At 34.7% G+C, this 16,088-nt stretch overlaps 1 protein-coding gene across 2 annotated transcripts in view; it reads right to left on the reverse strand.

Moving 5' to 3' along the window:
* The window catches only part of CrzR (corazonin receptor), a 100,617-nt gene that overhangs the window by 15,881 nt on the left and 68,648 nt on the right, over positions 1-16,088 (reverse strand). For both annotated transcript variants that reach the window (XM_075308594.1, XM_075308593.1), the window contains exons 3-4: positions 14,792-14,975; positions 6,293-6,495 (exon numbers count right to left, since the gene is read on the reverse strand). In XM_075308594.1, the coding sequence (XP_075164709.1) occupies positions 6,293-6,495; positions 14,792-14,975 (387 nt within the window). The remainder of the gene's footprint in view (positions 1-6,292; positions 6,496-14,791; positions 14,976-16,088) is intronic.

Consider the following 16,088-nt stretch of genomic DNA (forward strand, 5'->3'; position numbering starts at 1 on the left):
CCACTGCGTTCACCGTCCTCCGTGCTCATTTCACCACGCTTGAATTCTGCATACCATTCAATTATTGTTGATTTCACTGGAGCAGAGTCCGGAAACTCATTATCAAGCCAAGTTTTTGCTTCCACCGTAAATCAGTATTTATCAAAACACGAAATTCCTTTTTTTTCATTTTTTTCACAATAACAAAAGTTGCTTCACAAAAGTCGCTCTATCTCACAAACTAATTGACTTACAGACGTCAAATTTTGACTCGAATCATTTGAAGGTTGGTACTATATAAAAATAATATGCATTTAATACTAGCGACGCCATCTATGTGTCAGACCGGGGACTTATCAGCCAACCTGTTATTAATAAAGGTGAGTATTAAGATCGAGTTTAGCCGCTAAAGTCGCCATTTTTTCATGATTACTTTTCTTCAATAATACTTTTTAAGGAATACAAACTTTGTGAAAACTTGCTTTGGGCTATTCCCCATCAAGAGTATAATAAAATCTGCAACAAATGTGTATAATGTTATGCCTTTTTTTTTACTGATTTAGTTTTCACTTTAGTGAAAAAACTCGAACTTAATACCCACCTTAAGGCTATTCACGTAGAAATAAATGCCAGTTTAAAAATCCAAATTATAAAGGAACAAAAGAACAACGTGTACTACATGCGATTTCCAAACGTTTTAATTTTTTTGCGAGCATATTTGTTTAGGTATCTTCATCTTTTTCCGCTCCAAAATTACGTTTTCACAAATAAATAATTTAATTTAAGTATAGAATAGAGATCTTTTTACACTACACAGATTTGTTACCAAAATTACTTTTTATCTCTGGTAAATATTACACTTCCTATTTGTAGGCGTTTTCATTTTCTGGCAAAATTTTAAATTTTGATTTCAGATTACACAGAAGTACGGGAGATTTTCCAGAAAATATATTTTTTAAAATTGCGTTATGATGCTTTAAAAGCAACAAACTTGATTGCATAGAATTCGGTCAAAATTTTAAGATTTTTTCTGGTTGTATCTTAAAAGATACACTGCACATTTAAGGGTTAATGTCGAAGTGACGGCTTCAACAGGAATACGAGTGAACTTTCGCAGCCGAATCAATCGAAAAATAAGTCTTTCCTCCTCTAAATTTGTGTAAATTTTCTCATTAAAATTTTAATTAATTCTTGAAATTTTTTAAACTGCACTAATTTCTTAATATTTACTTGAGCATGGTTACTCTTAAGTTTGGTTTATTACATTCTCTTAAAACACACACACATTTACAACGGTAGCTCACGTCTTCCAATGGCTTCCGGTAGTTAAGTCGTGTAAATATATTTTCCTTTTATGTCCTATAAGATTTAACGTCCTCTCCATGGACGATAGATCAAACTCCTACTGTGTATATATTCCTTTCCTGTTGGCAGGTGGAGGAGGGAGATTATGTTATATTTACAGTCCTGTGACTTGATGACTTAAAGTCCTCCCCCGCCCCCAATGCATGTATGTGTTTTAGGGAGTTTAATTTATTGCATTAATCTGCCTTAAGTTGACACTTTAATAAACTCCGACTATAATGCAAACAAAAGAAATAAATGAGAAAATTGGTTTTCTAGCCAACTGCCACCGCTGAAATTAGATTTCAGTCCCTTTCGTGTTTGGTCCAAATAATGTGATTGCTCTCTTAATAATTAAAATCAACTTTTGGCACATAAACATGGACAATATCATAGCTTAAGTAAGCTTCCTTTGGAATTTCTATTTCTGTTCCATGAAATATTTATTAGGAAATGAAGAGTGTTTTGTATGGTCCATCCTTGTTCGTATCACTAATTTCGTGCGTGTATGGCTCACTTATTAGTTAGCCCTTTTCAATTTGATGCCAAAACCATCATTTCATATGACAGCTATCATGAACAGTTCTACAATGCACATGTATTTATGCACTGAGAAAAAAATATCAACTTAAGATTGTGTTAGCCACAATATGTAAACTATATTGATTAATTTTTTTTTTAACCACCACCATAGAGGGGTACAGAAACATTGCCATTCCCAATGTAAGTGGGGTATTTCAGGAGCCTTTTCGAAATATTGGGATAGAGTTTTTGGAGATCACTCCTATCGAGAGCGTTGTGAAATTCTGAGTGGATCTAGTGATATTCCTGTGTTCGTCCGTCTATTGAAATATCAATAACGTCCGAATGAAACAAGCCATACGTAACGATTCGAAACATTGGTCTCAGACTAACGAAAGTTTTCGATATTAAAATCACTCTGACTTCCGAACGAAGTAAGCTACCGACTTGAAACTACACTCAAACAAAATTCTTAACATCCCTTAAGAATTTGAGCCATAGATGCGACTTTAAGGACAAAACATGATTTGGGAGCTACATACACGCAAAAAAAATAATTCTTTCCTCCCAAACAAAATTTTAGACAAACAAAGTTCGTTTCTAATTTGCTTTTCGCTGTAAAGAAGTTTATTTGGAAGAAAAGTATATACTGTTTGTGATAAACGTTTACTCCTTTCCAGGATGTAAAAACAATTTCATAAAGACTAACTCAAAAAACAATCTTTTCTGGCTAATTGCATTTTCCCTCACATCTTTCTCAATTCCACGAGGTTTTTTTAGTTCTTAGCGCCTTTTTCTGTAATATAAATACAAAAATTTTTTAAATTTTACCTTTCGTCTGGACGGAGAATCGAACCGCGGACCATGCAATTTGTAAGCCAGCACACTATCTACTGAGCTACGTAGCTGTTATTGGCATCAATAGCTAACTATCCATATAAGTTATATTAATATAGCATAACATAGCTTGCGGCGCCCACGAGCCGATTAAACAAACTTTATTTAACAGAAACAAGTATATAAAGCAGTAAGTTCGGCCGGGCCGAATCTTAAATACCCACCACCATGAATCAAATATTATAGTTTCCTGTGAAAATTTCAGGGAATTTGGTGACAAGCAGATCAGTTCAACCAGTACACTTCCCGAAGATGAATTCAAAGATTTTACCTATGAAGACTAGATCAGATTCTGGATGTATAAGAACCATATTTGTTTGAGTTTTAGAGTAATCATAAACATCGTGTGCAAGTGTTCAAGAAAATGAAATAACGCCTTGATTTAAAATCTAACATCTGTAGATTGTTACCCCCATTATTTAAATGATTACCAGAAGTAAAATCTGGAAACTCTAATTCAGTTTTAAGCAATTTTCATTATCAGTGCACATGGACCGATATTCGCCATTTTCGGCACACCTCTTTATGTTCCTAAAATACTTCTAGATTTAAAATTTCATGCAAATTTGATAAAAGTTATGGTTTCTAAAAGCCCAAGAAGTAAAATCGGGAGATCGGTCTATTTGGGAGATAAATCAAAACATGGACCAATACACGCCATTTTCGGCTCTCATATTTAAGGTCCTAAAATACCTCCAGATTTCTCATTTCAGGCAAATTTGATAAAAACTACGAATTCTAGAAGCCTAAAAAATAAAATCATTTCTTGCACACCTATTTGTATTCCTAAAAATTTTCGATTCAGGAAAGTGGACAACAATAACGATTTCTAGAAGCCCAAAAAGTAATATCGGGAGATCGGTCTATCTGATGGCTATATCAAAACATGAACCTATACTCACCCTTTTTCGGTATACCTTTTTTTGGTCCCAAAATATCTCTAGATTTCCAATTTGTGGCAAGTTAGATAAAAACTACGGTTTCTATAAGCCCAAGAATAAAATCTGGAGATCGGTCTATATGGGGGCTATATAAAAACATGGTCCGATACTGATCATTTTCAGCACACCTCTTTAGGATTTTAAAATACCTCTAGATTTCTAATTTCAGGCAAATTGGATAAAAACTATAGATTTTAGAGGCCCAAGAAGTAAAAACTGGGGATAGGTCTATATGGGGGCTAGGTTAGGTTAGGTTATGTGGCAGCCCGATGTATCAGGCTCACTTAGACTATTCAGTCCATTGTGATACCACAGTGGTGAACTTCTCTCTTATCACTGAGTGCTGCCCGATTCCATGTTAAGCTCAATGACAAGGGACCTCCTTTTTATAGCCGAGTCCGAACGGCGTTCCACATTCCAGTGAAACCACTTAGAGAAGCTTTGAAACCCTCAGAAATGTCACCAGCATTACTGAGGTGGGATAATCCACCGCTGAAAAACTTTTTGGTGTTCGGTCGTAGCAGGAATCGAACCCACGACCTTGTGTATGCAAGGCGGGCATGCTAACCATTGCACCACGGTGGCTCCCAAAACATGTGGGGGCTATACCAAAACATGGACCGATACTCACCATTTTCGGCACACCTCTTTATTGTTCTAAAATACTTCTAGATTTCCAATTTCAGGCAAATTGGATAAAAACTACGGATTCTATAAGCCCAAGACCCTAAATCGGGAGATCGGTCTATATGGGGGATATACCAAAACCTGGACCGATACTCACCGTTTTTAGCACACCTCTTTATGGTCCTAAAATACCTCTAGATTTCAAATTTCAACCAAATTGGATAATAACTACGGATTCTAGAAGCCCAAGAAGTAAACTAGGGAAATCGGTCTATATGGGGGCTATACCTAAACATCAACCGATAGTCACAATTTTTGGCACACCTGTTTATGGTGCTAATATACTTCTAGATTTCCAATTTCAGGCGAATTGGATAGAAACTATCGATTGTAGAAGCCCTAGAAATATAATCGGGAGATCGGTCTATATGGGGGCTATATCAAAACATGGACCGATACTCACCATTTTTGGCACACGTCTTTGTGGTCCTAAAATACCTCTAGATTTCCAATTTCAGGCAAATTGGATAGAAAGTAAGGTTTTTATAAGCCCAAGACCCCAAATCGGGAGGTCGGTTTATATGGGGACTATATCAAAACTTGGACCGATAAAGCCCATCTTCGAACTTGACCTGCCTGCAGACAAAAGACGAGTTTGTGCGAAATTTCAGCACGATTGCTTTATTATTGAAGACTGTAGCGTGATTACAACAGACAGACAGCCAGACAGACGGACATGGCTATATCGTCTTAGAATTTCTCCCTGATCAAGAATATATATACTTTATATAGTCGGAAATCGATATTTCGATGTGTTACAAACGGAATGACAAACTTATTATACCCCCGTCACCATTCTATGGTGGTGGGTATAACAAACATTTAGTTGGGCACCGTGGAGCAGTAGTTGCTACGTCCGCCTTGTATGCCAAGGGTCGTGGGTTCGAGCCCTGCTTCGACCGAACTCCAAAAAGTTTTTTTTAGTTTTTTTTTTTTTACATATATTCCAGATTAGTTCGAAAGATTCCGAAAATATGTTCAACATTACATACTACTATATTAGATGTTTACTATGAACTGTAAAATGTGTCTTATTAAGGACTTAAAGTCAAAAAAGAAGAGTGCTTGATATAAACGAAATGGACTGTGTTGTTAGTTCAAAAATATTTTTTTTTATTGAAAAAATAAAAAATTTGTAACAAACGATTTTTTTAGGTGATAAAAGTTTAAAATTTTCGAAGCAATTCAAAAAACTCTAACAAAAGAAAAACGTTTTCGGTACACGTTTTCCGAACGTTTTTTTTCTTTGCGTGTAGCATTAAATATAGACTGTATAATATTTAATCGAATTTTCATTCTCCTCTTGTGGAAGCTTTACCAAATCTACTCACATATTTACAATACATATTCAATACACATTATTGTTGTATTTATATTTTTAAAGAAATGTTGCTATTATTGATTATATTAAAAAGCTAATTTTATTCAGTTTTAACACATATGCTGTAATTGGACATAGAGTTTGGTTTATTAATTCAAAACCAATAAATGAATAATTAAATGTACAATTTTAAGCCAACGGTGAAAATTAAATATAAAACTTTTTTTTCCTTGTTGAAAAAATCTATAAATATTTTTGGCATCCCGTAAAAGACATGAAACATTTACAATGAAAACTATATTTTTCTTACAAACAGACTTATTATCAGCAAACAGAATATGGCAAACGATGTTCGTTGGTCTAAAATTTCGTATAGCAAAAAAAAAAAACATTTTTTAAAATTTCTATAAAAAAAAATTATGCTTTGAGGATAGCAAAAATTTTGCAGAGTTTCATAGCTTCCTCATATCGACTCACAAAAAGCTTTTCATGAGATTAATACGGTTTCATATTACAAAAGTTTTCAACCTTTGAAATTTGATTTCGTTTTGTTGAGTGTGTTCGAATTGCGTGTGCTGGTCATATGATATCTTCAACTTACTCTTTTATCTGGATTCCAAAACATAAAAATCAACATCATCACATTATAGGGCGTCCAACAGATGAGGAAGGCTATTATTATAACTACAGAGATGCGCAAGGACTTCATCTTGGCTTTGTGTATCAGTCGTTGTCGGTTTGTTTGCCCTGTGGGCTTGTTTGTGTAGGCAGCCAACTTTGAGCCCTGGAACATTTTCTCACTGCCTGAAATGACAAAAAGAACAAACACATAGACGCACACAGAAGAAAAAGAGGAAATTGTAAAAAACTTTATTAAATTTGTCAGAAAAAAGTTTTATTTTGTTTAAAAAAAAAAAAAAAAAAAAAAAAAACAGAACAAAAATTAGAAATGCTTCGCACATTGCCCATAGATTTGGGATAATGCCAGTAGCAGATTTTTCCTATTGTGTCTTGCACGATTGTGGGATTACTCTAAAATAAGCAAACCTGTGAAAATTTTATTAAAAATATTTCGCAATACAGTTTGGGTTATTTTTACTCTTGCAGAATTTTTAAGAAGTTTTACCAGGTCGGTAGACTACACTGAAAGAAAAATAGCATGCCAGTTTCCGAAGACTTTGCCTTTATGCTAATGATTTTGGTTTTGATTCCGAGCCAAAGAAGCGCTGAATTGAAGGAAGGACACTTTTAAGACACATTTCTCATTTAAGTTTGAGTACTTGGTTATAGGAAACAAATATTAATTTATTCGTTTCTTTCAGCTTTTTTCTTCATGTGCTATCAAAGTCCTTTAGAAATGTGTTAACGACAACTTCAATTTCCAAATTTAGACTCGACCGCAAGTAGAAATTATGCTATATTTCAAGTAAAAAACGTCTTTGGAATAAAGTATTGATAAACATGTCCTATTTTTAAACGCTGTTTAGCCAACAAATTTAATAGAGTCATTGAAAACAAAACGCCAGATACAAAGATTTGTATCTCGCGTTTTCATTTCAATGACTCTATTAATCAAGTTCCTTAATCTAGGTTAGGTTAGGTTAGGTGGCAGCCCGATGTATCAGTTTCACTTAGACTATTCAGTCCATTGTGATACCACATTGGTGAACTTCTCTCTTATCACTGAGTGTTGCCCGATTCCATGTTAAGCTCAATGACAAGGGACCTCCTTTTTATAGCCGAGTCCGAACGGCGTTCCACATTGCAGTGAAACCACTTAGAGAAGCTTTAAAACCCTCAGAAATGTCACCAGCATTACTGAGGTGGGATAATCCACCGCTGAAAAACTTTTTGGTGTTCGGTCGAAGCAGGAATCGAACCCACGACCTTGTGTATGCAAGGCGGGCATGCTAACCATTGCACCACGGTGGCTCCCATTCCTTTATCTAAATTTGTCCATAAAGCTCGATTAATAAATTTAGATTCCTTAAAATTATTGAAATTGTCTTTAAACTTGTTGTCTTTTTGCACCTTGACTACAAAGCAAAAAAGTGTTAAAACAAGTATATACAGCAGTAAGTTCGGCCGGGCCGAACCTTAAATACCCACCACCATGAACCAAATATTAGGGTTTCCTTTGAAATTTCAGTAGGGCTTGAGGACTTGGGGACACTTCCCGAAGATAAATTTAAAGATTTCACCTATGAGGACTATATCAGATTCTGGATTTATAAGAACCATTTTTGTTTGAGTTTTAGAGGAATCATTAACATCTCTTGTAAGTGTGCAAGAAAATTATAAAATAACGTCTTGATTTGAAATCTTAAATCTGTAGAAGTAAAATCTGGAAATTTTACATTGAGCTTCAAGCAATTTTCATGATCAGTGCGCCTTCTACATCCTCAAGAAGTGAAGTCGGTCTATATGGAGGCATTACGAAATGGACCGATAGAAACTTAATCCGATACACGTTTTTGTGAGTCTAAAATACCAGAATATTTACAATTTCAGGCAAGTCGGATAAAAACTACGGTTTCTACAAACCCAAGGAGTTAGATCGGGAGATCTTTCTTATGGGGGCTATACTAAAATATGGACCGATACTCACCGTTTTCGGCACACTTCTTTATGGCCCGAAAATACCTCTAGATTTCCAATTTCAGGCAAATTGGATAAAAACTTCAGATTCTAGAAGCCCAAGAAGTAAAATCGGGATATCGGTCTATATGGGGGTTATACCAAAACATGGACGGATACTCACCACTTGTGGCACACCTCTTTATAGTCCTAAAATATCTATAAATTTCCAATTTCAGGCAAATTGTATATAAACTACGTATTCTAGAAGCCCAAGAAGTAAAATCGGGAAATCGGTCTATATGGGGGCTATACCAAAATATGGACCGATACTCACCATTTTCGGCACACCTCTTTATGGTCCTAAAATACCTCTAGATTTCTAATTTTGGACAAATTGGATAAAAACTACGATTTCTATAAGCCCAAGACCCCACATCGGGAGGTCGTTTTATATGGGGACCATACCAAAACATGGACCGATACTCACCATTTTTGGCACACCTCTTTATGGTCATAAAATACCTCTAGATTTCCAATTTCAGACAAATTGGATAAAAACTACGGTTTCTATAAGCCCAAGAAGTAAAATCGGGGGATCGGTCTATATGGGGGCTATACCAAAACATGGACCGATACTCACCATTTTTGGCACACCTCTTTATGGTCATAAAATACCTCTAGATTTCAAATTTCAGGCAAATTGGATAAAAACTACGATTTCTATAAGCCCAAGACCCCAAATCGGGAGGTCGGTTTATATGGGGACTATATCAAAACCTGTACCGATGTAGCCCATCTTCGAACTTGACCTGCCTGCAGACAAAAGACGAGTTTGTGCAAAATTTCAGCACGATTGCTTCATTATTGAAGACTGTAGCGTGATTACAACAGACAGACAGACAGACAGACAGACAGACAGACGGACATCGTTATATCGTCTTAGAATTTCTCCCTGATCAAGAATATATATACTTTATATAGTCGGAAATCGATATTTCGATGCGTTACAAACGGAATGACAAACTTATTATACCCCCGTCACCATTCTATGGTGGTGGGTATAAAAATACGACATGTTTTTTCAACACTTTATTGTAAAGACGTTTTTTACTTGAAACATAGCATAATTTCTACTGGAAGTCGGGTCGGAATTTCAAAATTTATGTTATCGTTACTACGTTTCTAAGGACTTTGATAGTGTATGAAGAAAAAAAAACACGAAAAACGAAAAATTAAAATTGGCTTATAAGTACGTAAAACTTAAAATTAAAAGAAAAATGTGTCTTAAAGTTGTCCTTACTTCTCCGCTTCTTTCCAATGCCAAAATCATTAGAGTAAAGACAAAAATCTTTGCAAGTACTTATCAAATCGTCCACGTAGTTTTAAAAATTTGATTCATTACTATAAGATTCCAATTAATTTATGATGAATTTTTGACTATTCGTACCGGCTGTGTCTTAGTTGGTTGTCGAGTCTGAATGTCAGATGTGACATTCAGACTCGACAACCAACGCTTCACTCTTTAGACTATATCTTTTATAGGTGGTCCATCCGTGTCAATTGACGGTTCACAGTTCTGAAGATTAAGAAAAAATTTTGAATTTAGAGAACACTAAGAGCACGTTTAACAGTGCCTTCTACTTCGTTTTCCCTATTTTCGAATATTTGAACGGAACTTCGCATTTCGGTAAATTTGCTCTATTTGCTAAAACACAAAAGGACTGAATTTCTACGAAAACCACAAAAAACATTGTCCGAAAATGAATCTTTGGAGCTTACACTTTGTTTTTGGTGAGAGAAACGGACCCTGTCTATACTTTACACCAAAAAAAGTGATCCCACCATGGGAGAAAAAGTAGGTTTATTTTAGAAAAACCTACAATTTCGTATTGGAAGACCAATGTAAATGTGCACTGAAAAAAATATTGTCGTGAGGCCAAAGATTCCATGTCCTTAAAATACGAATGCAAATTTTGCTTTGCATAAAAGACGCATTTCTCTAATATAAAGTTTGTTTCTTTGTCTAAAAGTCGATAAACTTTTCGATGAAGTCGTATTGTCCTTATAATTAAGTGATTTGTCTTAAAAATGGGTATGATAACATGAAAGAAATGGGGTAAGGTCAACTTGACTTTAAAAAATCAGAAAAATTCTTTAAAATTAATGAATTTGTCTTTAAATTTGTTGTCTTTTTGCATCTTGACTACAAAGCAAAAAATCGTTCAAAAATAGAACATGTTTTTCAACACTTTATTTTAAAGACGTTTTTACTTCAAACATAGCATAATTTCTACTGGAAGTCGAGTCTGAATTTCGAAAATAAAGTTGTCGGTGATTTGTTTTAAAAGGACTTTGATAGCATATGAAGAAAAAAAGCTGAAACAAGTATATACGGCCGTAAGTTCGGCCAGGCCGAATCTTGTGTACCCTCCACCATGGATTGCGTAGAAACTTCTACGAAAGACTGTCATCCACAATCGAATTACTTGGGTTGTGGTATCTTAAAACTTCTTAACATCGTTTTCTAAATTGTGAGTTAGTCCATACGTGGTAGAGAGCCCGAATTGAAATATGGGGGTCGCTTATATGGGGGCTCTATACAATTATGAACTTCATATGGACCAATTTTTGTGTGGTTGGGGATCGATTTATCTGAGGGCTATATATAACTATAGACCGATATTGATCTAGTTAAGCATGGTTGTTAACGGCCATATACTACCACAATGTACCAAATTTCAACTGACTCGGCTGAAATTTGCTCCTCCAAGAGGATCCAAAACCAAATCTCGGAATCGGTTTATATGGGGGCTATATACACGCTCACAAAAAATCGCTTCTGTAACATATACTCCCAAACATATTTTGCTTCAAGCATATATATTTTTGGGTATTGCCCAAACATTTATATGTTTGATCTCTTCCAATATATAATATGTTTGAAAGCATATTGGTCTAAACAATATGTGTTTGGGTAGTCTAAGTTCCAAACATTTTGTATTTTTGCATCCAAATTCAATAATGTTGTCTTTCAAAAAACAATATGTTATTATGTGAACATATAATATGTTTGGAAGCATTTTGCACCCAAAAATATTATATGCTTAAAAAAAAATTCTCCCCAACAATATTGTGCTCAAAATTTTATTTATTTATTTATATATTTACAATCATAATGAATTATGAAGATAAACAGGTAATATAGGTGCTTTGGACCTGAATGCTCAAAATTTTGTTTCTGCCCAATTGTATATTCCCCGACATCTTTCTCACTTCCACGAGATTTTTTAGTTCTTAGCACCTTTTTCTGTAATACAAACATTGTAGAAGAAATTATTCAATTTTATGATTTTTTTATTTTAATTTTACCTTTTGCCGGACGGGGATTCGAACAGCGGACCACACAGTTTGTAAGGATCAAAGAAGTAGCTGATCAATTGCCCAAGGAAAAATAAAATGTTAATTTTGTAATAACAAGCAACAACCACCAACTTAATTCAATATCGCTCCCTGTTAAATAGCGCTCCATGCTACTAAACACATATATGTTTATAGGCTATTTCTAAATTAATATATGTTTGCATCCAAGCATATTATATTTACAAACATTTTATGTCCCAAACATAATATGTTCTAACATATTAACATATATGTCTCAAACATGTTATGCTAGTTTATGAACATTATATGCTTGCACTCAAAAATATTGTGTTTAAAAATTTGTGTTCCAAACATATAATGTTTATAGCCAAACATATGAAAAACAGTCTTTTTCATCCGTGTATGATTATGGACTGATATGGACCACTCTTGGCATGGCTGTTAAATATCATATACTACCACCACGTATCGAATTTCAACCAGATCGGATGAATTTTGCTTCTCCAAAAAGCACCAGAGGTCAAATCTGGGGATCGATTTATATCAGGGCTATATATAATTATGGACCGATGTGGACCATTTTTTGCATGGTCATTACAGACCATATACTAACACCATGTACCAAATTTCAGCCGGATCGGGTGAAATTTGTTTCACTTAGAGGCTCCGAAAGCCAAATCGGGGAAACCGATCCCCCGATATGGGGGCTATATATAATTATGGACCGATGTGGACCAATTTTTGCATGGTTGTTAGAGATCATATGGTGACACCATGTACCAATTTTCAGCCGGATCGGATGCAATTTGTTTCTCTTAGAGGATTCGCAAGCCAAATTTGGGGGACCGTTTATATGGGGGCTATACGTAAAAGTGGACCAATATGGCCCATTTGCTACCATCCGACCTACATCAATAACAACTACTTGTGCCAAGTTTCAAGTCGATAGCTTGTTTCGTTCGGAAGTTAGCGTGATTTCAACATACGGACGGACGGACGGACATGCTCAGATCGACTCAGAATTTCACCACGACCCAGAATATATACTTTATGGGGTCTTAGAGCAATATTTCGATGTGTTACAAACGAAATGACAAAGTTAATATACCCCCATCCTATGGTGGAGGGTATAAAAACGAAAAATTTTAATTTGCTTCCTAGAGGCAATAACACAAAACCTAAATTTAAAGGAGAATTGTGTCTTAAAAGTATCCTTACTTGTATTCTCCGCTTCATTGGCTCGGAATCAATACCAAAATTTTTAAAGTAAAGACAAAATCTTTGGAAACGGGCATGCTTTTTTCAGTGTGCGACATAGCTAAAATAGTAGCAGTGTAGGCAGCAAATATCACGTCGGTCTTGTCTTGCTCGAACTTATAACAACAAGCTCGAACTTAGAACAACAATCATTTCAGAACTTTAAGCTTTTTAGTGAAGGAGCCTCTGCATTAATTGCCGACACTCGACTGGTAGACATCCGATTCCAAGAAATATTGGAAACAGTGCACTATGGGCGAAATCATGATTTTAGCGGCGAAAAATACTTCCCACCAAGTTAGCTTCACAAAATTTGGTGAGTATATTTGTAGTTATACAAAAATGGATTTTAGAAAAATGGGCGTGGCCCCCCATTTTTAAAGTAATGGCTACAAATACCTCGAAAAATGGTGCGATTTTAGCTCTTGATTAGGCAAACAAAAATGCTGTATATTTTATGTAGGAAAATTGTCATCTTCATGCTCAAACCCCCAAAAAAGGACCTCTTTTTCGGTTTTCCGACTACAGCGCATGAACTTTTGAAAATTTTGCAAACAATCAAGGTAAGAAATGTAGCCTATAAAATTATGAACAACTTTTTAGTACACACAAAGTTCATACGACTACTCCGTAAGAAAAATTTGTAACAATTTTATTTTAAAACGTTTATTGATTTTCCGAGTAAATTGATATTTTTTGTTTTTAATTGTGTGTAGGTTCTTCCAAACAAGGAATATATGATCAGAGCTATGGATAGCTCTGACTCATATATATGAGAACTACGTTGTGCACTCTTGAATCCTTACGAGCGTTACCTGCTCGAATTTTTTTTAAAACACTTATTGCGGTCTTCGAGGAATTTTCTACAAGGCAATCTACAGTTACTACTGAAACCTCGTTTATTTGAGATAATATACTAATATTTTGTATATTGTGGCAGACATCGAGACATATTTTGTGAAAAATATTTCACTATTTGTAATGTAATGAGGACAAGACTCTTGAGTACCGTTTTCAAATTCCGAGGAGAAAGCAATTCAGATTTCGTGTAAATGTTTTAAGAAACCAATATTAATATCAGTAAAAGGCACTTGTGAGAAAATGCTCTTCGCTCTCTATAATAGAAGGCGAAGAACCTGTAATCGACTTCAACTTCCTGCAGAATGGAAAAGGGATTTTAGCCTTCTTTGACTACTTTAGCACCCACTGCTTTCAATAAAGTCATCTTTGTGCACAACTTGAAGCAAATCAAGGTGGAACTCTATAAGATCTTCTGACGCTATATACACTATGTGATCAAAATTTGAAATCCATATGTGCATTTTTGTAATATTTGAAACGTGAATAGTTAGTCTGACATTATCTTTTCATTGACTCTATTCATCAAGTGTCTTATTTTTTATTTGTCCATAGAAGTAAATACAAGGGTCGGTTTCTGCGCCGAAAACCAGCTTATTTTCACAGTTAGTTTTTTCAAATCAAATAATTTTAAAAGGCAAAATGTCACGATATCAATGCGTTGGAACTTTTCCATCTAAGATTTTACTAATATAGGGTTGTTTTCATATATATAATATTTACTCTTTTAATGTGAAGCTTTAGTGGAAAAAAGGAGCAGAGTACCAACCTTAAAGCTTAAACAATTATTAATTGCAATAAAAATAAAATACTTAAACTGAAAAATCATTATATAATATTACGTTAACAATTTTCATTTGTAACTACCAACACTTGTCAACAAGTGAATTGATTTCCGTGAGATTCGATTTTTACTTGCATATTTCATATCATTTTAATCAGACAAGCTGTTTCCAACCAATGCCTGCCGATTTAAGTGGTGGTAGGGGGGTGGATGTATCTGATCTGTACATTTTATACTTACTCGAAATGGTGCGAAATGTTGACATGTACGTTCCAAAGAGGATACATAGTGGCAACAGGAATGTAAAAACTAGCGTAAATGTTGCGTAAAGTTGCTCCTGCCATTCGGCCGTGTAAAAGCCATGCGTCACACATTGGTAGAATTCCTCCACAAAGGGGCCACGAGCCACATGAAATATAAAGAACTGTAAATAAATGAACATTAAATGGAGTGCGTTAAGTAGTTGATAGTAGATAATATTTCCAAGAAAGTTTTTGTACCAAAGGCAAATTCATTAAAACCAAGCAAAACAGAAAAAAATGCTGTACAAAATTAAAGTTTGAGTCAGAAAGAATATAAAATGTAATTACAAAAGGAAATGGAATGAGAGACAATGTATCAGGTGTTTTGAATAAACACCAGAATCCTAACTACGTCCATCAAGGCTCATTACAAGGCCATCTGTATATAAATGTAAGTAATTTGATTTCCTAGAAATCTACGAACTGTGCTGTTGATGCGACAGGCATTTTGGTTTGCTAATATATCTACAACCAATAGATGAAAAATGATATTAAGGACATCTGTATCTAAACACGTCTTAGATACACAATATACACATAATATCTTTGTTAAACACGGCACTAATATTGCGGAACTGGTTAACATGAGTTTGAGCACGGATTTGCAACACCCCGAAGGGAAAAAAGTACAATTGATGTATATGACATATATGCACAAAAAATAAAATAACATAAATAAAAAAACGCGTGCAGAAAACTTTGTTATTTTATTTCCGAAAAGTTCAAACTTTCATCAATATACAATTTTTTTTATTTTTATAAAAAAACAATTATTTGCACACCAAAATTATATTAAGCCGTGTTCGTTTCTGAAGATCGAAGGCCGAAGGCTTTACGCCGTAAATATGACACAACTTGATGTTTCGTAGTAAAAAGTTCACATACTCATCTTAAATTCCGCTTTCCGAAATTTTGCAACAATATATTTTGCAACAAAATTACATTTCCGATATTGTTTTATACAAAAGTTGTATAGTTTGTAACAAAAGGATCATCGAACTTTTGCAACTTAAGTTGTTTGTTTGCTTTAAACGGTGTTTGTTTACATGAGCTTTGTGTGTGCATTACACACTGGTCTGTAAATAGATCAGTTTGTTTGTATGAGTTACTGATCAAAGACAATTAAAGAAGAAGACATGAATTGGGCATGTTGTTATTCTTTTTTCTCAAGAACCAGAGATTAGCCCCATACATGTTCGTTGAGAAGTTGCAACTTTTTTTCGGTTTCTCTTTTC

This window comes from Haematobia irritans, chromosome 4 (assembly GCF_050003625.1).
Source record: "Haematobia irritans isolate KBUSLIRL chromosome 4, ASM5000362v1, whole genome shotgun sequence".
Classification (NCBI taxonomy): domain Eukaryota; kingdom Metazoa; phylum Arthropoda; class Insecta; order Diptera; family Muscidae; genus Haematobia; species Haematobia irritans.